Source organism: Sorex fumeus, unplaced genomic scaffold (genome assembly GCF_029834395.1).
Source record: "Sorex fumeus unplaced genomic scaffold, SorFum_2.1 ptg000028l, whole genome shotgun sequence".
NCBI classification, from domain to species: Eukaryota; Metazoa; Chordata; class Mammalia; order Eulipotyphla; family Soricidae; genus Sorex; species Sorex fumeus.
In genome coordinates this window covers 13,386,402-13,409,385 of record NW_026606085.1, presented here as the reverse complement: position 1 = coordinate 13,409,385, position 22,984 = coordinate 13,386,402, and the positions used below count along the sequence as shown (strand labels likewise).

General features: G+C 37.2%; 1 protein-coding gene across 8 annotated transcripts in view; it reads right to left on the bottom strand.

The window, feature by feature from the left end:
- GRIA4 (glutamate ionotropic receptor AMPA type subunit 4) overlaps window positions 1-22,984 on the bottom strand; it is a 339,539-nt gene that overhangs the window by 202,936 nt on the left and 113,619 nt on the right. For all 8 annotated transcript variants that reach the window (XR_008792568.1, XM_056115207.1, XM_056115203.1 and 5 more), the window contains exon 4: window positions 12,161-12,400. Coding sequence is in view for 7 of the 8 variants with exons in the window: in XM_056115207.1 (XP_055971182.1) it covers window positions 12,161-12,400 (240 nt within the window). In the remaining variant the exon portion in view is untranslated. The remainder of the gene's footprint in view (window positions 1-12,160; window positions 12,401-22,984) is intronic.

The window sequence follows — 22,984 nt, the reverse complement described above, 5'->3', positions numbered from 1 at the left end:
GGAAAACAGCTCTACATTCTCTGACCTTTGTACCTTTATACAGTCCTGGATGTGACTCAGTGAGGGGATGCACATCACAGTTATCTGTTGAGACTCTCTTTTACGTCTCTTTTCAGTGAACATTTCACCTAAATGTCATTTCATTGCACCAACATGCCATTTCCTGTCACTCAACATTAATCGTACAACTGTAACATTTAGTCACTGACTGAGTTCTGGGAAGGCAAATTAAGACCTAGTCCTGACTCTTGGCTCACCGTTTCCTTAACTAGCTGCTAAACTTCTCCGGTGACTGAGGCTATACTCCAAACAAAGTGGATAGCTCACAACTCGGACCGATCCAGATCTTACTCTTTCTTTCTTCCCTTATCTTCAAAGTTCTCTCCTGAGTGTGTCTCCCCTCTACTCTAGTTGAACGGCTACATTAATGTTGTAGGCACCAAACTCTACACCTACTTAGAGCTGTCTTAGCTCAAATATAACAGAGGTCTTCTTTTCTTCCCAATATTTTCCTTCGAATTCTGTCAATTTATGGGTATGCTTTCTACCATTGTGATGTGCTTATTTTTTTCTCTCAAAATTTATAGTTGATGCCTATATTTATCAAGCATAGTACACAGCTGGTTACCTAAAACTTTTGCTTAATGCAACTGAAACACTCAACTCCTACGGAAGGCTCTAGTGCTCTTTATCAAATCATCACTCACGGTCAATGAAACATCTCTACTCGTACGTACCAATCAGGTACATTATTGGCCCTCCCGTTGATCGTCGATTTGCTCGAGCGGGCCCAGTAACGTCTCCATTGGAGACTTTGTTGTTACTGTGTCTGGCATATCGAATACTCTCGGTAGCTTGCCGGGCTCTCCGAGAGGGGCGGAGGAATCGAACTCGGGTCGGCCATGTTGGCCGCTTGTAAGGCCAACGCCCTACCGCTGTGCTATCACTCCATAATTAAAAAAAGACGGGCTGGAGCGATAGCACAGTGGGTAGGGCGTTTGCCTTGCACTTGGTCGACCCGGCTGACTCGAGTTTGATTCCTCTACCCCTCTCAAAGAGCCCGGCAAACTACAGAGAGTATCTCACCAGCATGATAAAGCATGGCAAGCTACCTGTGATGTATTCGATATGCCAAAAACAGTAACAAATCTCACAATGTTACTGGGCCTGCTTGAGCAAATCGATGAACAATGGGAGGACAGTGACAGTGACAGTGATTAAAAAAAGATACCGAGGGCCAGCTAGTTAGCTCAGTGGGCTGAGCACATGCTTTGCATGTGGGAGCTATAGGTTCAATCCCCTGCACCACACAGTCCCCTAAGCACTACCAATGGAAGCAATCCTAAAGCACTGTGCCCGAGAGTAGCTCTGGAGCAATGCTTAGTGTGGCCCCCAAACAAGGCAAGCTAAATAATAAAAAGAAGCTGGATGCAATTTATTCTCTCATTTACATTGAGTTTTTAAAATAGGCAAACTTAAAGTAACTTTCAAAGGCTGAAGTACGTAGATTCTGATTGTTATTTGGTATTCAAGTGGTCATTCCCTAATGTCACTGTGTGACATCATCAATTTTAAAATTCTTTCATCTCCAGATTTAAAACAAAAATTTTATTTTTTGAGCCTGCTAATGTCACTATTTTTATACCAACATCATCCTTTACCCATCTGTAGATGGGTAAGATGTTTTTAAGAAGACAACTTTATTTTTTCTTCAATAAAAATGCATTTAGGAGAAAACTGGCACATGCACATGTTTGACTTTCAGTATGAAACTTGGCAATTCCTCCTGGGGCTGGCAGTCTCCACTAAGCTTGCCTTGTCACCCTCAATTATGTGCTCCAGTAGCACAGACAACACCTGTGGCCACACAAAAGATCATACAAGCAGATGCCAGACTCAGATGTCCACGATGAACAAAAATCTAAAGCAGAAATATTTGTATCTGTAACTGGTTGTCGTTTTGAGCTCAAGACTCGTGGAGCTGCATGATGTTGCAGAGTGTTATAGATTAAATGTCTCAAACCTGCTTCCCCTGCCCTCCTACTCAGCTATCTGTGACTCCAATGACAGGTGGAGGCCCTTGCTAATAGTGTGGTGTAGTGACAGTGAAGAGGACAAACTTTGAGGTCATTGTCCAGATTTGAAGCCTGTTTTGTATCACTTGCTGTAAAATCTTGAATGAGTTATTTATCCTTAGTAGTCTATAATTTCCACATCTGCAAAATGGAAATGTTAGTACCAACTTTTTCAGAATGCTATGAAGATGAAATGTCTGCATACCTATAAAGCTTTTGGAGCCAATTCTGGACAGGATAAGCATTATGTGAGTGATTGATCTTATTCTTAGGTCATAAAGTCTTGAGGAATCTTAGAAACCATTGAAGGCAATTTAAAAAAATCTATGATAAGTCTTTTCCCTTGCCTACAGTTTTCTTTTCTCCATTTACATTTGAGGGACATATGCACTTTATTAGTTTTTTTAAAGTATAAGGGTTACCAAAAGATACACTGCATTTATCTATAACCCTGGTTAATTTAGAATAAAACATGTTAGAGTTTTTAACCTCTCTTCGAGAATGTTTTAAGAATATACTTTACCACTTCTTATTTATATATTCACCAACTGCTAAGTGCTAGGATAAAAAAATTCCCTGTTCAAGTATAAACAACTGAAGTGACAGATTGTCAGATACCCCACGAATCCCATGCATGTCCTATATACTAAGTAATCCTGTCACTCATTCCTTGGCTGCAGGAAATTCAGACCACCCTCCCCTATGATAATAATTGCACACATTTCAACCCTTAATTGCTTTAATCATTATTCTTGCCATTATTGTTAATTTTATAAAATTTCATTTGATACACATGTGCCATGCAACTTTTTGGGGCCAGGCCCCAGGAATCCAGCAGAGGATGAACAGACTAATAATATCTTCTGTGCCGTGTTCTCTGTTCAGGATGTGAAACGAAGAGCATGCACTCTGGTAAATGGTGCCTCCGAGACAAATGAAACAGGAAGAAAGGATGAGGTACTCTGAGATAAACGGGGAAATGGTCAGAGCAGAGTTCACTGAGGTGGTAAAGGGGGCAGGGTCTGGAAGGACAGGGTTGGTGGGGGGTGAAGTCTTGTTACAAAGGCAGATGAAGTGTCCCACCAAGAACAATGCCTGTATAGGGGTGCCAAGGATGAAAAGTGTCTGACTTACTATCACAAAGACTTAGATTTTACATAGTGAGCTTAGGCCACTGGACAATTTGGGACAGAGGGATGTGATCTGCCAGTTTCACAAGGTCCCCTTTAGCTATTGTGTCAATAATATATAGGTTATGGTAAGGAGAGAAGCAGAAAAGAATCAGACTAGTAAAAATAAAATCCTGCATTTAGCTTAGTACAATCCTACATTGAGAAGATGGTGCTTCTGCCTTGGGTGAGCTATTTATTAAAATTTTTACATAGGTAGATAGTCAAACAAAATAAACTCATACACATAGTTCCAACTGGGATTTTTAAAAAATATTTAAATTCGTTATAATAGTTGAAAGTGCTTTCCTATATGTATTTCATGGTTGGTTTCCAAAGTCCATCCTCTAGTGCTTAGTTAAAGTTAAATGCAGCATACAACAAGATAAATATTAATTATGATGAGATCGATGAGTGCAATGTAAAGTTTTACTTCAATTATGTATACACACAGTAAAAATGTCCAAGTACTTAGATGATATGAGAAATAGCCCTCTTCTTCCATTAGGCATTCCTCATACATAAAGGCAAGCAAATTTGTCCCAAATTTGATATCTTACATTAGAGGTTTTGATCAGAGCTAAGCTTTTAAGGTATCTTATTGTATGTGAAATATCATTTTTAAAACAGAAAGGTCTGTACTCTATATATTAAATATATATTTAATATTCAATATATTCAAAATGAAGAACTATTATATTGAGCTGGAGAGATCAGTCAGGGGTTAAGGCACTAGCCTTGTTTGCAGCTGATCTTGGTTGTATCCCCAGCATTGCATATGGTGAGCTCTCCAAGCACTCTTCAAGCACTGCCAGGAGAGACCTTTGAGCTAAGTCAGGACTACCTCCTGGAGCATCACCAGTTGCGGCACGAATCGGCCCTCTCCCCACCAAAAAAAGCATTATGTCATTACTGTGAAAGATATTAAATTATCTTCACTTCAATATCATATGAGGGAACCTGTGGGTATTATAGTTTAATAAATTATATATAAATAAGATGAAACAGAGTAACATGCTCTTTAGGTTATATCACTGACAAAAAGCCAACTTAAATTTATATTCTAATGTCTATTTTTGAATTGGCCTTTTAATACTGTGTTTTGGAATATTTTAAGATTCTTACAAGTGGACAATTTTTTAAATGAGTCATAGTTTAAATATTCTCTTAGTTAGAATTGATAGAAATGTATGCTTCTCATATACTTTTATAAGATTCATATGAAAAGGACTAAGTAACTCCCAATGAACTAAGATAAAGTAAATATAATAAAAATAATCTATGACATCGAACACTTTGGGCAGATTTAGGTAAGCAAATATATAAGAAGCCCAGGAAAAAATATGCTCTTAAAAATAAAGATTACCAGCCAATTTGTTTATGATTGTGAAGCTGTTTTTCTGTAGTAGACAATACTTGTCTGTTATGATCAAAATCGGGCATCTATTAAAACAGGCACAACAACCCTGCAACAAACTTTGGAAAATATTAATCAGGTATCTTTCCTATGATGAGGAATACTGTTTTTAGATATTGGTAAACCTTTAGGTCTCTCCCCCACTCTGTAGGTTTTTTCCATTCTGGTGATTCTAATTACATTCTGGATTCTTTTTTGGATTTTACAAAGCATCTTAAACATATACACAATGACAAAGCACCAGTGCAACACCCTGGCAAAAATCTTAGTGCTATGTGGTCATCAAAACTATAGTACCAACATCTACCTTCACTCCACATTCCTGAAAAGTCCATAAACCACAAGTTTTAATAAAATCAGACAGTTCCTCATTTGCAAAAGTCCCTCAACTTCTCACCTCTGTGGTTTGTGCTTCCTGCTCTATCTGGACCTCTTACTTTCCCATTTTTTTTCTGGGAATGATTTTATAACATGCTAAACTGATTATAAGGCACACAACTTGAGTAACTCGTAACTCTGATATAAGTTTTGCATTGTAGAATAAAGTAAAGTAAAGTAAAGGCCCTCCCGTTGATCATCGATTTGCTCGAGCGGGCCCAGTAAACAAAAGCGGGCATTGTAGAATATCCACTTTAATTGTGCATTTTTAATCACATAGATATTTCTGGAAAAAATTGCATTGAGAAGACATTAACTTCATTAACTTATCTTGTATTCAATCAGAACCCTAAAGATTTCTTCCCAAGCTCTTCAGATAAGCCACATTTTAATTAATTAATTATTTATTGTTGTTTTGATCATTGTTGGGGGAGCATTCTATGATTTTATTCTAAAAATTCACAAGTTGTCAGGAAATCATTATTTTTTATTCACTATTTCAGAAAGGTATGGGTCACTGAAAAGATGGAACCAATAAGAAACTACTTCAGACAGTTTGTCCCTTTTGGATAAGACATTTTCTAAAGCACTGTACCTATATTCCACCAATTTAAGGATTCCTAAGAAATACATTTCTCCGCCTTGGTCTCAGACATGGCTGAATAACTCAATTGACAGGTTTAACATATGTTCTGAGCTCAATCACAGTAAAACAGTTTCAAACAAAATGAATATTTCAAAAAAGAATTAAAAAAGTCCCCCTTGGGGGAGGAACCAAAATTCAATTGGAGATCCACACACTTAATGAGCAACTTGTTTGTTCAAGTTTGAACTTGGGGAGATTGCGGGAAAATCAGTGTTTTCGTGAGTACTTTTTCCAAAGTTTTCATCCAAATTTGCTCTAATCTTTGTTTCAGAGACTGAAAGCTGAATGTTGGGAGATTTTGGAAAAGGAGGAACATGCAGCCTGATGATCTGTCAGCAGGGGACAATGCATGCTGCTGCTTCTGGGACAGGAGAGTGACCCAGCACAAATATTCATGCAAGCAGCATGCCATTTTCCCTGCCATCCCCTAGGCCCATGCATCCTCTAAAATGAATGTCTGGATGGCTGCTGGAAGCCCCAAAGCAGTTCCTAGCTTCTGTACTTTTTCTCCTAAACTTCATTTTGTCAACACACTACTATTTTGCTTTTTTTTCCCCCTTGTTCTTTCTTTTCTACCTCCGTAACATTACAGCATGCTTCTTGGTCCAGTCCCTGTTTGGCCATCCTATTGTCATTTATCCACCTTATTAGATTTCAGTACCCTTTCAGGCTATGACTTCCAACACGCACCCACAAATTCTTTATTGTGTAACTAGATGGGGTGTGTTACTTTGCCTTTTCTCACCAGGGAAAGGAGATCTGATACCACACTTTTTTATAAAAACACCTTTGCGTGCTTCTCTACACAGTAAGTAACCCCATTTTCCCCACTGCTTTCCTTCCTACTTCACAGTGGCCGCAGCCAGCAGATCTGGGTTGATCTGATGGGAGCAGGGAGATCAGCATGGTGACTAGAAAAGGAATGCTGGGAAGGAAGCAAGGGCGGTCTTGTCTGTCTCCAGTAACTTTCTCCCTCAGTTACAAGCTAGACTCTCCATAGGAAGCACGATTGCTATTTTCATACCTGTATTTTCCTTTGCTCTCTATCTGGCCTGGTTTTGACAGAGACAATGACACAGGATCAAAAGACACAGTTAAGTGATGTTCTCCTCAGGTGGAATGGATTAGCCACACACTTGACAAGTGACAAAGAGTAAATATTTGTTTTTATCAGTCTGGCCATAAATGTAACGAAAGTCAACTCACAAACATATTTAGATAAACTATAAAGCCTCATCCCTATACAAGCAGATAATTATTTGAGGGCCTTCGTGGAAGCTTACAAAAGGGAATTCTCTCTGTTTTGGTGAAGGTCTTAAACATCCTTTACAGAAATAAGTTTAAAAAAAAGGGACCTAACTATCAGGAATTAAAGGTAAATTATTCTGTACATTGGATAATACCAGGTCTGTATTTTCACTTTTCCACAATTTATATGTCAATTAACTTTTTGCCTGAGCATGTCTAATTTTCTTCTTAATAAGAAAAATGTGCCAGAGGCAAGTTAAATAGTATGGAGTATTATCATGGGTGGTAATTAGGAGCTGGAGATAGGGAGAAGGAGGAAAGGAGTGGTGCTTGTGATCTGCGCCCTTGTTGCTGAGTGCTTCTCTTTCCTTGGTGTGGTGCTACCGACAGTTAAAGAGATTCCTGTAGAAACTCCTGAGCAAAGACCATATCTACAAGAGCAGGGATGTATAACTCTACCTGGTGGGAATTAAGTCATTGTTCCATATTCACTAATGTCACCACCTACTTCATCTTCCTCCTCTGTTGCTGATAGACTTGAGTTTAGGGGTAAGAGATGAAATGAATTCTAGAATCCCTAGTGTCATGATGCCTAGTCTAGGCTCTGAGAAGATGGAGGGAGGGAAAGAGCAATCGAATGGAACAAGATAAGAAAACATGAAGAAGGAAAGAACTGGAGTTGAGAAGCAGTTACATAAGGATATTTATTACACAGGCAATGACCGTGCAGGGCTGTTCAGGGATAGCTATATCTGGAGGTAAAGGAGAGATCACGTAAAGGTATTTCAAGTCACTTTCTCTTCATTTGCTCCTTTCTGTTTAGATCTCATTTTTTTTTTGCAAAATGATTTTAGGCAGTTTAAAAATAAAACTTAATAGAAACCCAAATGAAGAAAAAAAAAAGGCAAGCTCCCTTCTCTCCCCACACAAACTCCTCTTTTCGTCCCCTTATCATTTCCCACATGGCTCATGGCTTCAGCACATACATATTCTGCCATCCACAGCACTGTTTCCTAGGTTTCTCAAAATATGTTATGCAATGTGGAGAATATATTTTTGTAAAAAAAAAGTGCTAAAAAGTAAAAAACAGACCAAAGGAAGAGAGCCAAAATAAGTCAAAGGAAAGTTTTTTATCCTATGCTTTGCGAAATATTGCTCTCTTGGGAACAATTTATAGAATGCCATAATATGTACAAGGTATTGGGCACAAGATATTCAGCAATCATGAAATAACAGTATTAGCATGGAAAGCATTAATATGAACAAAGTACAAGAACAGAATCAGGATGAAATAAATTATAGTTTATGTCAGCCATTGCTTTCTCTGGATGAGACATAAAAATGCCTGGCCATCTTATAACTGAAAAATACTGACATTAAGCATTAGAAAAATGTGTGAGGCTTTGGGCAAGGAATAGAGCAGGGTAAGGCTAAAAACTTTTGAAATGTTAGCTTTATATTTCCTTAACTTTTACATAATAATAAATGAACTTTAGGGCTGCAGCGAGAGCACAGCAGTTAGGGTGTCTGCCTTGCATGTGGCTGACCCGAGTTCTATCCCAGCATCCCATATGTCCCCCAGGCACTGCCAGGAGTAATTCCTGAGTGCAGAGCCAGGAGTAAGTCCTGAGCCTCACCGGGTGTGACCCACAAACCAAAACAAACAAACAAAGAAACAAAAAAAAACCCAAATGAACTTTGTAATAAGCAGTATTAGAAATGACCAAAGATATCATAAAATACCTAAAATTCTGGTTAAAAGACACACGTAAATGCTATGTTTTGCTGACGATATCAATATCAAATGGAAAAAAGCTACCACTTACATTCATTAATTTCTCTTTTTTCAATCAATAAAAAATACAATGAGATTTATCTGAGCTCCCTTTTCCCTAGAGAAAGGAGCACCAAATAAAGGGTGTTGGGAGGATCCTCCCAGGATGGGAGAAGCATGCTGAGAGTAGACTATAGACCAAACATGATTGCCACTCATTGCCTCTTTTGCAAACCACAACACCCAATAGGAGAGAGAGAACAAAAGGGAATGCCACAGAGGCAGGGTGGGACGGGGGGGATGGGGGTGGTGGGATGGATACTGGGATCCGTGGTGGTGGGAAATGGGCACTGGTGGAGGAATGGGTATTTGATCATTGTATAATCGAAACCAAAGCACAAAAATTTGTAAGTCTACTACTGTACCTCGGGCTGGAGCGATAGCACAGCGGGTAGGGCGTTCGCCTTACAAGCGGCCAACATGGCCGACCCGAGTTCGATTCCTCCGCCCCTCTCGGAGAGCCCGGCAAGCTACCGAGAGTATTCGATATGCCAGACACAGTAACAACAAAGTCTCCAATGGAGACGTTACTGGGCCCGCTCGAGCAAATCGATGATCAACGGGAGGGCCTTTACCTTTACCTTACTACTGTACCTCATGGTGTCTCACTAATAAAAATTTTTAAAAAATACAATGAGATTTAATATTTTTCAAGGTATACTGTAGCAAAAATGCAATTTGTTTGAAAAATTTATAAGTATTTAGCTTAATTAAGCTTAAATCAATAGTACTAATTTTATGTCTGCTTCTTATTTTTTATGATAAGAAAATAGCATTAACGTAATATCCCTATAGGTGAGTTTTCAATTTTGACTACTTCTGGGAACTATTTGATACATTGAAATATGGGTTCCTGGGCTAAAGCTCATGTCTCAAGGGACTGGTGTCAGGTCAGGAGTTCAAGCCCAGGCAACACATGGCTCCCCTGGGTGTTTACCAGAGGCCTCCCAACACCACTGGATTCTGAGAGTGCTACATCACTAGGCTGGAGCGATAGCACAGCGGTAGGGCGTTTGTATGGCTGACCCCAGTTCAATTCCTCCGCCCCTCTTGGAGAGCCCAGCAAGCTACTGAGAGTATCTCGCCTGCACAGCAGAGCCTGGCAAGCTCCCCGTGATGTATTTGATATGCCAAACACAGTAACAACAAAGTCTCCAATGGAGATGTTACTGGGCCTGATCGAGCAAATCTATGAACAATGGGAGGACAGTGACAGTGCTCGGTCACTGAACTGTCAGCCTGAACATCTAGAGCAAGTATCATTTAGAGAAACCCCTGGAGCTCTTGAGCACTATCTGGGGAGGTCCCCCAAATAAAAAATAAAATGTGGCTTTGACTCATTAACACAAATTAATTACATGATTATTTATTGGCATTCTAAAATGGCTTGATACCTATTGTCAAGGGCTTTAATCAATTCATTAATTTTAGATTTACAATATGCCTACAGGCATTAATATGTTAGACACAAAAGATTCATATACATTGTAATGAGATTTTATCATTACTGAAAAATGGCTTACATTTCTGAAGAAAAATAAGTAAGCACATATATTAAATTTAATGTGAAAACTGCTCTTAAAAGGACTATAGTCAGGGTGATTTCTGAGATCTTTTAGCAACAATTTGGAAAATTCAAAGTGAAATGCAGTCATTCTTAAGGTGGGTGTGGTTAGGGCCACAGCCAAATGTGCTCAGGGCTTAACTCCTGTCTCTGATAGGGGTGGGGACCACATATGATACCTGGAAACCCAGGTCAGCCTCATGCAAAGGCAAGTACCTTATCTGCTTTATTACTTCTCCAACCTTGAAATTCTTTTAACTGAGTTCAGTGATTAGACATGTTGTGTTATATAATACAATAACCACTAGGAAATTGTGACTATCAACACTGTTAATAAAATTGAAACAAAATTGAAAATCCACTTTCTCAGGCCATAAGTCACATTTGTAGAATTTATTAGTTCCAGATGGCCAGTGACTGTGATATTTGGGAACTCAGATTCCAGAACAGTTCTGTCATCATGCAAGCTTCTCTTCAACAGTTTGGGTTAAGTGAAGTTCATTTATCAAGTTAAAAGCTTAACAAAGGGTGTATTTAAAGGATGTATTATCACTACTTGTATCAAAAGGGCAATGATACTTCTATAAAATAGTCCAAATTAAACCTGTGAAAACATCAAGCTGAGTACCAAAAGCAAATTTCTGGTTATGAAGTAGAGTGTTCCCAAGAAGGCATAGTTGGGAGTTATTTATTTTCGCCAGTGTCTCATTCACTTATTAGATTCTTAGAACTCATCAGAATTCCTTATACACAGAAACCGATCAGTATACATTGAATGTGAAATGGATAAAGTGAATGACAAAATAAAGGAATATGTTTTCTTCTCTGAGAGTAAGCATACTGGGAAGTGGAGTCATCACAGCAAGGTGGCAGGGAACATCAAGAAGTGATCATTTTCCTCACATGCTATTTTTCATTTATGCAATACAATTACTGCCTTAGATAAAGGTGTCTAATTTGAAGTTAGTAGCTATTACTAATCTTAAGCAACTAAGACAGAGAATCAAGAAATTTTAGAGAATGACTTGCCTCAACTGTCAAACAATTACATTCTCGGGTAACTCTTTGTCTTCTCACAACTTTTAAGGAAAAAGGACTAAATTAAAATTTCTTACAAGCAGTCTTTGATGTTTATTTTGAAATATAATATGCATCTACGACTCTAATCAGTAAATAAAAGATAAAAGTTTAAAAATACAGGAACTATATAAGTTACATTTCCAACTGTAAAGTCAAACTGTATCAAGCATTGTACAGAACTGTGAGGCTTATCAATATTGCTTCTCCTGTGCCTTTGTTTTCTTCATTGTCTGGGTCACAGGGTATCATCATTCAGCTCTGTAGCCAAGAGGTAAGGGTAAAGTGAAAAGTTGTGAGCAAGCAGAAACCCTGCTCTCAGATCTCTACTGCCTGGTCATGAGCCTTCAATTACTCATTTAAACTGTTCTATTTCAAACTCATTGTGATGGCTCAACTTGCTACGGCTTTAAGATGTTCCAAAAATATTAAATTGTTTGCACCTCACATAAAATATATACTTATTTTGTGATTGTACAAGATATATAATCACATAAAAATTTAAAGATTTTTCTACTTTAATTTACATGAAAATCATAGTTTTCCCACTTATCTTTGTGAATGAGAGAACATTTCTCCCAGTCAAGGTAAAATTACTGGTAATAAGCATTGACTTTGTTTTCATGTTGGTCATATTAAGAGACAAAATATTTTTCTAAACCACACAAGTGATACAACTTGTTGCAAGTGTTTGCAACACTCAGATTAAAATTTGAGAGATTCACTTATGAAGATGTGTAATCATCACTTACCCCTGTCTGTGTCATACAAGAAGACAAAACAGTTCCATTCATAGTGGTCGAGCAGACTCAAGAGTGCTCCCCGTAAGGACGGTCTCAGCTGCAGCACAAACTGGCTCTCCCCCTCAGTGGGAAAACTTGGTGTGATGAGGGAGATGTGTAAGGCGCTGCAGAATGAGGTCAAGGTATGTACTGACCTCTTATCATAGAGTCCAAAAATGGCAAATACTCCTCTGGAATACTGGGAACAGACTGAAAAACAAACAAACACACACAAAATATTAGCACACTCTGAAATGTTTAAACTCCACACTTCCAATCTATGCAATCAAAAGAAAGATATGAATCACTGGTATGTTAGGAATATAGTGGGGCTGGAGCAAAAGGACAGCACATGGGGCTTTTGCCTTGCATGTGCCAACTGAGGTTTGATCCTCAACACCCCATATCTTTCGTCAGGCCTGTCAGGTGTGACCCCTGAGCACAGAGCCAAGAATAAACTCTGAGCAACACTGGTGTGGTCCCCAAATAAAAACTACAACCACAAAAAAAAAAAGAATATAAGAAAAGAGTAACAATGAAGCATGCAATTAATTGTATAATAAATTAATGGATTCTTGAGCTTGTACTCCTGCATTGAGTGAGATAGCAAAGATCTCTCTACTTTCTTTCTCAATAAGCCAATTTCAATTAATGAGAAATTTAACTAAAGTGAAGTTAATGTGAAATATTGCATAATGCAGTAATGAATTAATGCTTGAGACTTAAATGTGACAGGTCTGAATTTTTCTCTGCTTTTTTTTTCCTCATGCAAAGAATATAATTTTATACTCTCAAAATTTCTGTGTATGAGAGTAGTATTTAAATTGCCCTGGTTCCATTCATCCTCGGTGACATGCAAAACTTTTCTATTTTGAATTCAGACACATATTATTCAGTATGAACTGTTACAAACCATTTTTTCTGTCATGGCAATTTTATTTATTTTTTAATCTCAAAATTAGTGACCTCTTGAATTATACTTGAAGCGAAAAAAGATGATGTATAAAAGTGACTAGTGGATTAAAGTAGACCAGAAGCAGAACTGCAGCCAGCAGCCGAGCTTCCAGAAGACCATGAAGCCATAATTTCCAAACTTAATAGTGCCAAGTTCTCCCAAATGAAGACAAGCAAAGGTAAGGTAAACAGGTTCAGATCTCACTTTTCGTTTCTTTCCTCATGCTCCCATTTGTTGCAAGGCAAATTCACAAAGAGAAAATAAAAAACTTGCCCAGACTTTTTGGATATGACTGATTTCTAATTCAAAATTGGGTAGCTCTTTTCAAATCTTATTTTAAAGGATACAGACCTGTTTTAGGGAATACTTATCTCCTGCTTATTCAGTAAAGCAAGATTGGTTGAATTCCAAATTCTTATAGTTTTCACATATGGCATGCTCCTATTTCTCTGTTGCTAATATAGTTCAAGAAAATAAAATGTTGATTTTTTAAATTTTAGTTACTAATTTTAATCACTCATATCATTAAGAAGCCTAGAGTATTGCATAATTCCTGAGGTATTTAGCTTAGAAATATTTTACTGTGATAAAATTAGATTTTATTTTGTTAAAACAGTAGTAATTAAAGCAGTAATTGGATCTTGAAAAATTAATTATCCTAATAACATTTATGTCTATATTCCACAATATCGGGGCTTGGGAAATGATACCATATAATTAAATAAGATAAATTAAAAACCCAGAGGCATTTATTTTATCCTGTACATTGTGCTTTTTGGAACTAAGGATAGAGCCTAACAGAAGATGGTAACAACAAAAAAATGAATGCATTTTTTAGATGTCATGCTCCAATCTACATGCTCTGGAAAACCTTTTGTCCAACTAAGTGATCAAAGTATTCAAACTGATATGATGAATATAAAATTCACATTAGGAATCAGGAGAAAGATATTTCAAATTTTTAAACAAATTCAAATCATCATGCTTTAATTTATTAGCCAAGCTACCCAGACTGTTACTTAATCTTTTTTTTATTAACTATGAATATTTAATATTTAAAGACAAAGTAATAATGTGATATCCTCAGACAACACATAAAATAGTTGCAGATATTAACACAATGCTTTCTATACACAGATAGTGTAAATTATTCTATTAGTTAATGAGAATAAAAGTTTTAAAGGGTAGAATAGCTTAGTTTATCTAAAATCAATAATGGAGGTATTCAGATTCTACAGGTACCTGTTATCTGCATGGGTTTTTTAAAAACAATTTACAAATAAATTTTATCAGAGCAGAAGTTGTTATTTTATTTCTATCGCTTGCTCAAGAACAAAACTTAGATGATATGAGTAGACCCTGGAAACCTTCCTGACAGTAAGCAATGCAAGTATGTAAACACTACACCTGCAGCATCTGACCTGGAGTTACTTGGCAATTTGTTATTATGTTAGTCATGTCCAGTAATTATTAACTTGCATTGCTAAAAATACTCCTAAGCATTAGAACACATATATATTTTGGCTTTCAGTCTATTGAAATTACTCATGTACTTTGGTAATGCATGCATATAACAAGTATTTACAAAATTTTTTATAGGATACTTTCTTTAATATAATTTTATTTGAATTTTTGTGGTTTGAGGGCCACATCTTTAATCCTACGTCTATGGTCAGTAATCACTACTGGTTATGCTGGGAGAAAAATATATGGTGCCAAGAACTGAACAGGGGTCAGCTGCCTGAAAGGCAAGGATTAAAACAGGTACCAATATAAAAATTTATGGTAAATCATACTTCCAAAAAATTAGTTCAAACAACTAATATATTATTTAAAAAAAATTATTGATTCACTGTGAGATATAGTTACAAACTTTCATGTTTGAGTTACGATCACACAATGATCAAACACCCATCCCTCCACCAGTGCACATTCCCCACAACCAATATCCCCCGTATACCCCTACCTTTCCCACCCTCCCACTGCCTCCATGGCAGACAATATTCCCCATAATCTCTCTATACTTTTGGGCATTATGGTTTGCAATGCAGATAATGAGAGGTTATCATGTTTGGTCCTTTATTCACTTTTGGCACACCTCTCCCATGCCGGACCCATTCTTCCAACCATCATTTTCTTAGTGATGCCTGCTCTATTCCAGCTATCCTCTCCCCGACCATTCATGAGACAGGCTTCCAACTATGGGGCAATCTTCCTGACCCTTATATCTACTGTCGTTGGGTGTTAGTCTCGTGTTGTTATTTTATACTCCAAAAATGAGTGCGGTCCTTCTATATCTGTCCCTCTATTTTTGACATATTTCATTTAGCATGATACTCTTCATGTCTATCCAGTTATGAGCAAATTTCATGACTTCATCTCTCCTAACAGCTGCATAATATTCCATTGTGTAGATGTACCAAAGTTTCTTTAACCAGTCGTCTGTTCTCGGGCACTTGGGTTGTTTTCAGATTTTGGCTAGTGTGAACAGTGCTGCAATGAACATATAGGTACAGATGTCATTTCTACTGTGCTTTTTTGCATCCTTGGGATATATTTCCCAGAAGCGGTATTGAGGGGTCATATGGAAGCTCAATTTCTAGTTTTTGAAGGACTGTCCATATTGTTTTCTAGAAATGCTGGACCAGTCGGCATTCCCACCAACAATGAAAGAGCATCCCTTTATCCACACCAGCACTGGGTGCTTTTGTTCTTTTGAATGTGTGCCAGTCTCTGTGGTGTGAGATGATGTCTCATTCTTGTTTTGATTTGTATCTCCCTGATGATTAGTGATGTGGAGCATTTTTTCATTTGCCTTTTGGCCATTTGTATTTCTTTTTTGAGGAAGCTTCTGTTCATTTCTTCTCCCCATGTTTTGATGGGGTTGGAGGTTTTTTTCTTATATAATTCTACTAGTGTCTTGTATATCCTGGATATTAATACAATGAATATATTCTACACAAAATTCTATGTTTTCTCTACTTTATGACTTCTGTGGACTCATTAATGACCTTACACTATTTTAGCACTTGCTATATGATTTAAACAGTTCTAGTTACTTAATGTTTCAGAAAAGTTAGTATTTCCTAATAGTTTATTGAGTTCATTCATTTACATCATCATAAATACCTACTATCTTTCACAGCTATCTGCTATTCTGTCTCTGATAAACTTAGTTTGAAATTAATGCGAGTCTGAGACTAATAAATTAATTTTTGGCTGTAGTGTTTTTTTTTATTTGGAGATGTGAGGATTGTTCCCCTTTAGAAGTTCACAGGGATTACTGACTCTGCTTAGGGCTCACTTCTGGGGTGCCTGGAGGATCATATTCAGTTTCGGGCATCCAATTGAGGATGGCTGCATGAAGGAAAATACCTTAATCTTTGAATTTCTCTGACACTGTATTTTGTCATTTTTATTTTACTTTCCATATTCAAATCTCTAGATTCTGGGTTCTAATTTTGATCCTATTTTGGGATTGGTTTTATTTATATTGTGCATGCGAGGAAGGTAAGGATTATTGGGTTACTGTGGATGTGGCTGGATTGCCAAATATCTGCTATTATTTTTTCCAGTGTATGCTTGGGGGCTAGAGCCAGTGGTGCTCCGGACTTACCTCTGGCTCCGTCATCTTAGATCAATCCTGGAAGTGTCAGAGACCATATATGGTTCTGGGGATCGAACCATGATCAGGCATATGCAAGATAAGTGCCTTCATATCTGCAACACTCCACTTGCCCCATTTGCCCACTGTTATTATCGCAGCATAATACCTTTCAGAGTATTTAATTAAATCTGATAAATCACCAATTTAAATACAAGTATTCCAATATCAAGTTTTACAATCTAGCTTTGCTAACACTCAAACCCAAATTTGCCTGCTTATATCTTACAATGTCTATTTCTCTGTGTACAAATAATTGTTTTAGCAATAGAACTTAAGATATAAAATGTTATCCATGAAATACGGGCGAGATACTCTCAGTAGCGTGCCGGGCTCTCCGAGAGGGGCGGAGGAATCAAACTCGGGTCGGCCATGTTGGCTGCGTGCAAAGCAAACGCCCTACCACTGTGCTATCGCTCCAGCCCACACGGCAGAGCCTGGCAAGCTCCCCGTGAGGTATTCGATATGCCAGACACAGTAACAACAAAGTCTCCAATGGAGACGTTACTGGGCCCGCTCCAGCAAATCGATGATCAACGGGAGGGCCTTTACTTACTTACTTATCCTTGAAATACAACTCTTAAGATATATAAATATATTAATGAGAGTGAACTAAAGCTACATTGTTCAGAATACTAAAAGGGGAAGGAAACTGAATTCTAAAGCTCTCATGTAACATGGTAAATAAAATAAATAAGAATTAATGTTTTGTCACTAAATAGATGCAATGATATTAGAATGATGCATATTTTGGGATACAAACACTAATCAGGGCAAGACTTTCAGTGAAATAACCCAATCATAATTTTAGGCACATATTCTATACTCTGCTTCACTAATGAGATCACTTGTATTATGTAAATAAATACATAACATAAACACACAGTAATGATCCATTCATCTTTTACCTGATGGTGTCAATTAATTAAAACTGTTTTTTCATCAGCTAGTCACCCCATTTCATCCCAGATATCACATTCCAGATGCCAAACCAAGTCAAATTATTATATAATTTGTGGTAACTTATAGCCCCCATATTGCATAGAAATCAAATGGCATGGTCTTAGATCGGTGTTTCTCAAGTAGTAAATCCAAGCAATGATCTGAATTTTCCATCATCACTGTCATACAGAAAGAACTCAAGATAAACTTTATCTAAGATTACTTTTTGGTGTATCTTCAATTTTTCCGTGCTCTAAAGACACCTCTAAAAGCTTTTCAAGCTGATAAATTCTTCTTTACTTTATAAAAAAGATAATTTTATTGACCCAATGCTTTCTATTTCTTTCTACCCTCAGTTGAAGAAGACACCTTCAGCTTACACTTTACACTATTTACAATTCACTTGGCTGATATACTTCCAGCCACTAAAATCACCATCGCCCATTTTTCTTATAACCAACCTAAGTCTTGATGTTACCTTGTCTTTGAATGAAATTCTCTGCAGGCTCTCATACTTTCGGGCGTTTCACTCAAAAGCTCCTTTGCCTTGCTTTCTTTAATACTACACTCTAGTTTTCTCAGATATCTGTCCATTTCTTAGTGTCTCAGAGCTGGTTTCTTTCCTCTGCTCCTTACAAGCTGGTGAATCTGGGTGTAAGAGTGATAGTACAGCAGGTAGGGCACCTACTTTGCTTGTGGACAACCTAATTTTTTTTTAAGCAAAGAAGGATGTTTGTGTCTTTTGATGGGGTCATTCCTGGCAGGCTCTGGGGACCATATGAGGTGTTCAGAATCTAACCTAGGTATGGTATTGCTGGATGATATATTTTCATTAAAAAAACATTTTTTTAAAGAAATTGGTGCTAAGAAGCTCTGAGCTCAGGGACTTTCTTGTGCTTACGGGTCAAAGTGGTGATGGCGATCCAACCCTGGGCCTTCCACATGCCGAGAATGCACTCTAGTCCACTAAGCTGTCTTAGTGGTCCATCTATTTTTAATTTTTAAAGGAGGATTCGTCCCATTTCCCACTGAGATTGTACAATTTACATTGCCACCAACAGTGAAGCAGAGTTCATTTTCTCCACACTGTTGCTAATACTTATCTTTTTAAGGTGTGATCTCAGTGAGGATTTGATTTGCATTTACCTAAACATAACTAATATTAAGAATTATTTTTCTGGAGCTGGAGTGATAGCATAGTGGGTAGGGCATTTGCCTTGCACAAGCTGACCCGGGTTTGATTCCCAGCATCCCCTATGGTCCCCCAAGCAACACCCGGAGTAATTCCTGAATGCATAAGCCAGCAGTAACCCTTGTACACCGCTACGTGTGACCCAAAAAGAAAAAAAAAATTATTTTTCTGTGCCTTTGGGTCATCAGTAGGTTTTCTTAGAAGAACTATAAACACTAGTTTTTAAAGTTTAGTTTTTGAAAGTAAATAGCTATGATGACATAGAACTTAAAAGGAAATCAATTATAATTATAACTACATCTCATTAAATTTTAACTCATGTAATGACACAAATGTCTTCACAATCAACAAAGACATGCTTATTGTTTTCAAAATTTTATAAGGTGAATCTGTATTATCTTTTAAAAAATTTATTTGGAGGTAATGCTTAGTGGCTACTCCTGGCTTGGTGATCAATAGGTCACTCCTGGTGGTGACGAGGGACTATGCAGTGCTGGGGATCCAATCCAGCTCTTCTACATGTGCCTGTGGACCTGGCAATTGAGTTATCTCCCCAGCCTTACTGTTCTTTTTATCCTTTTAATATTCACAAGTTAGAAGGAGAGGATGAGGTTCTGAGTTCATCCAGCAGCCCAGGATCTAGAGCTGCTGGTGAAGTGGTATTAATTACAAGGGCTGCAGCCTCACCCCAACCTTCCTGGCACAGCCTCTGATCCTTGATTATCCTGATTATTGTTTTCTAGCCTGTGTTTATGTAATTTCTACCTCTCATCTTGAAAATCCTACTACTTATTTTTATTCTAAAAGGAAAACTACCAACCACCTGGATTTTAAAAGTAATTTCTCTTAAAACACTAAGTTTATTTGATACCTCTACACAGTCAGTAAATATTCCCAAGCATCTTCCTTTTTGATTATTTGATGTGAAAATGATAAGCTCCTCATGTTCAGCTTTGAAAAGACTCACTCAGACGGTGGATAAAGCATGCTGGGCCTGGAATTCATTAATTTATGCCCTTTAGGTATTATCATAGGCTATTAATATGTAAAAGCTAATTTTCTTAGAATTCTAAATGGTGGTTAGCTATAGTACATAAAGTTACTGAAGCTAATCACCACAAATAACAAGTTGAAATGCAAATTACATAAAAATATTTCACTTTAATTATATCACAGTTAAGTACTTTCCCTTCCTCAGATGCCTTCTTTGAAAATGCTCCCGGACAATACCATCAAAGATCACAATGAGATATAATTATGGGCTGCACTTACAGAGCCCTACAATGCATGCCTCAGTTTTAGGACATCTCAGCTAAAAAGCACATTTTGATACTAAATTAAACTAATTGAGAGCTCAGTAAAAATATACAGGCTTGTTTGCATGTTTCCTTCCGGAGTCAGCCTATCATCATGGCAACACATGGCTCACTTTGCTTCCAAAGCCCAGAATGGAAGAAGCAGAAGGCTATTTGCAACCCTCAGCATGAGAAGCAGGATTTGATTTAGCGTAAAGATGACATCCTTGGTGCAGTCTTTGTGCTGCCAAAGACTATATGGCTCTTGAATACTTCTAATATTTAACCATAAGAACTTTAACAAGTGTCATTCAGAAAGAAGGAAGGAAGGTGAGAGGAGCGGAAGAGCCAGTTCCAAAAAAACACCCAAATCATCACAGGTGTGTTTAGTTCTTGACTTAACTTGCAATCATGATGAAAAGTGTAAAGAGAAAGGCACCCAGTGATTTACTGTTTAACATTCAGGAATCCAAATGTATTTTTACCTTAAGTGGTTCATAAATAGAAACATTGGATTCATCATCTATATTTTATACTATATAACTGAGTTGCATAATTGCAGTAGGATTCTTTTTTATGCTGGAGAAACACTTTTTCAAGGGTTTAAATAATATGTTGAAAGCTTTACTTCATCAGAGGAGACACAGCTGTCTTCCTGAAAAGCATTTAAATACATGATAGAAGTGGATAACATCAATTGAAAATGGAATGCAATAATATTTGGCAGATATTTGAGTAGGTTTTAGAAACAACTGTTCTCATGAATATTATGCTTCCTGAATAACTTGAAGTGTCATCGTGTACGCAAAATTTGTCACATTTGTTTAATGTCTGTCTGTACTAGTAGACATAACTCTGACAGTGCAAACTGATTGCTCTAATTACCTTTCTTTCCCCTCCAGTACCAGGCATAATTCTTGGTCAGAGTTGACTAATAAATGTTGTTGAATGGGTAAGTAAATGAATGGGGGCAAAGAAGGCATTTATGAAAGATATTTCAGACTCATAAAAAGACATTTGAACTAACAGTTATGGTTTTTAAAAAATGCATTTGCTTTATTTTTATTTATTTATTTTGCTTTTTGGGTTACACCGGCAATGTTTAGGGGTTCCTCCTGGCTCTGCACTCAGAAGTCACTCCTGATGGCACTCAGGGGACCATATGGGATACTGGGGATTGAACTCAGGTCAGCTGCGTGCAAGGCAGATGCCCTACCTGCTGTACTATCACTCCTCCCCACCCCCCACTATAATTTTTAATGGGACATGCAGTCCTTTGAAGAAAATACCATATAAAGTTATGTTTTCACAAGAGATAGTATCATTTTATTGTATTTCATATAACAGAATTTACTTAGCTAACTTACACATAATTACTTTTCTTTCTTTTTTTCTTGGCACTCTGGAACTTCATATGTGTTAAAGTATTTATACATGCTTTCGTGTTCACTGCCAAGGTACTTATTACACTTCTTATAGGACTGCCTGACGCTGACCACCAGCCCTGGTCTGTTTCCATTCAAGTGCACACACAAATGCTCTACTGCCTATCTAGATCTGAGCAAGGCACTCAGGCAGAAACTTCGGGGAGAAAAAAATCGATTTTGTAACCTGCCACTTCACTGTACAAATCTATTGTTGTCCTTCAAAACAGATATGATTCTCATTTGTTTATGATCAAAAGTGCTAGAGCATTGTGTATAGATTTAAATATCTATGTGGTGAAAGAGTAGCTCTGAACTCATATGATTCCAAATTTCATGCTCATTTCATCATACTAGCTGAGGGAAAAAACCCCAAAGAAACCATCATTTTAAGAAACTCTTAACTGATGGTTTATTTGGTTTTTTAGTTAGCCGTGCTAAAGGATTCTGACCATTATATCTTGAGGGCATTATGAAAATATTAACACTTATTGGAAGCAGAAGTAGATTTTTAAGGGATTATGGAAAACTGGTTTCTCACTATAAATTCAATTCTTAAGCAAACCAATTTCTTAAGAGAACAAATGTATAACTCAGATAAATATAATTACAATATCCAGTTTAAATAGATGTGTGTGTACATATTCACATATGTCTGATAGTTTGCAAATGTGCCTTTCTAAAATATACTGGGTAAACTGCTATACAAGAAAATCAACAGGTAATCATTGCTAGATGGAACTGCTAAACATCTGAATGGTTTAGCGTAATTTCCCTTTATATATAAAAATAGACAAGATTTTCCCATTCTAGAATGTAATACTAGAAAACTGTATACTGTGATATACTATTTTGCTTATATTCAAATTTCAAGAAGTGTCAAACATCTGGGCTATACACTAAGGAAGAAAACACAAAATAGAAATAATGAGCCACTCCAGTTACTTTTTCAAGGTTATATTTTTAGGCATTCTGAATTCTAAAAACTGTTATCAGCTTTAAATAAATTCTGATTAACAAAGGCCTTTACTTGTTTCCTCTAGATTACTATATTATAGAATAGAATGATGTCTAATTAAAAATGTTATTTGGGAACTGGAGAGATAGTCCAGTGGGCCAAGCACTTGCCTGGCACACACAGCTGTACTGGGTTTGATTCCTGGCACCATATATGGTCCCCTGAGAACTGTAGGGAGTTATTTCTGAGCACAGAAACAGGGATAAGCTCTGAATGGGTTGAATGTATCTAAAAACTCACACACACACACACACACACACACGTGTGTGTATGTATGTCCTTATGGCATTAAACAATGATTTAT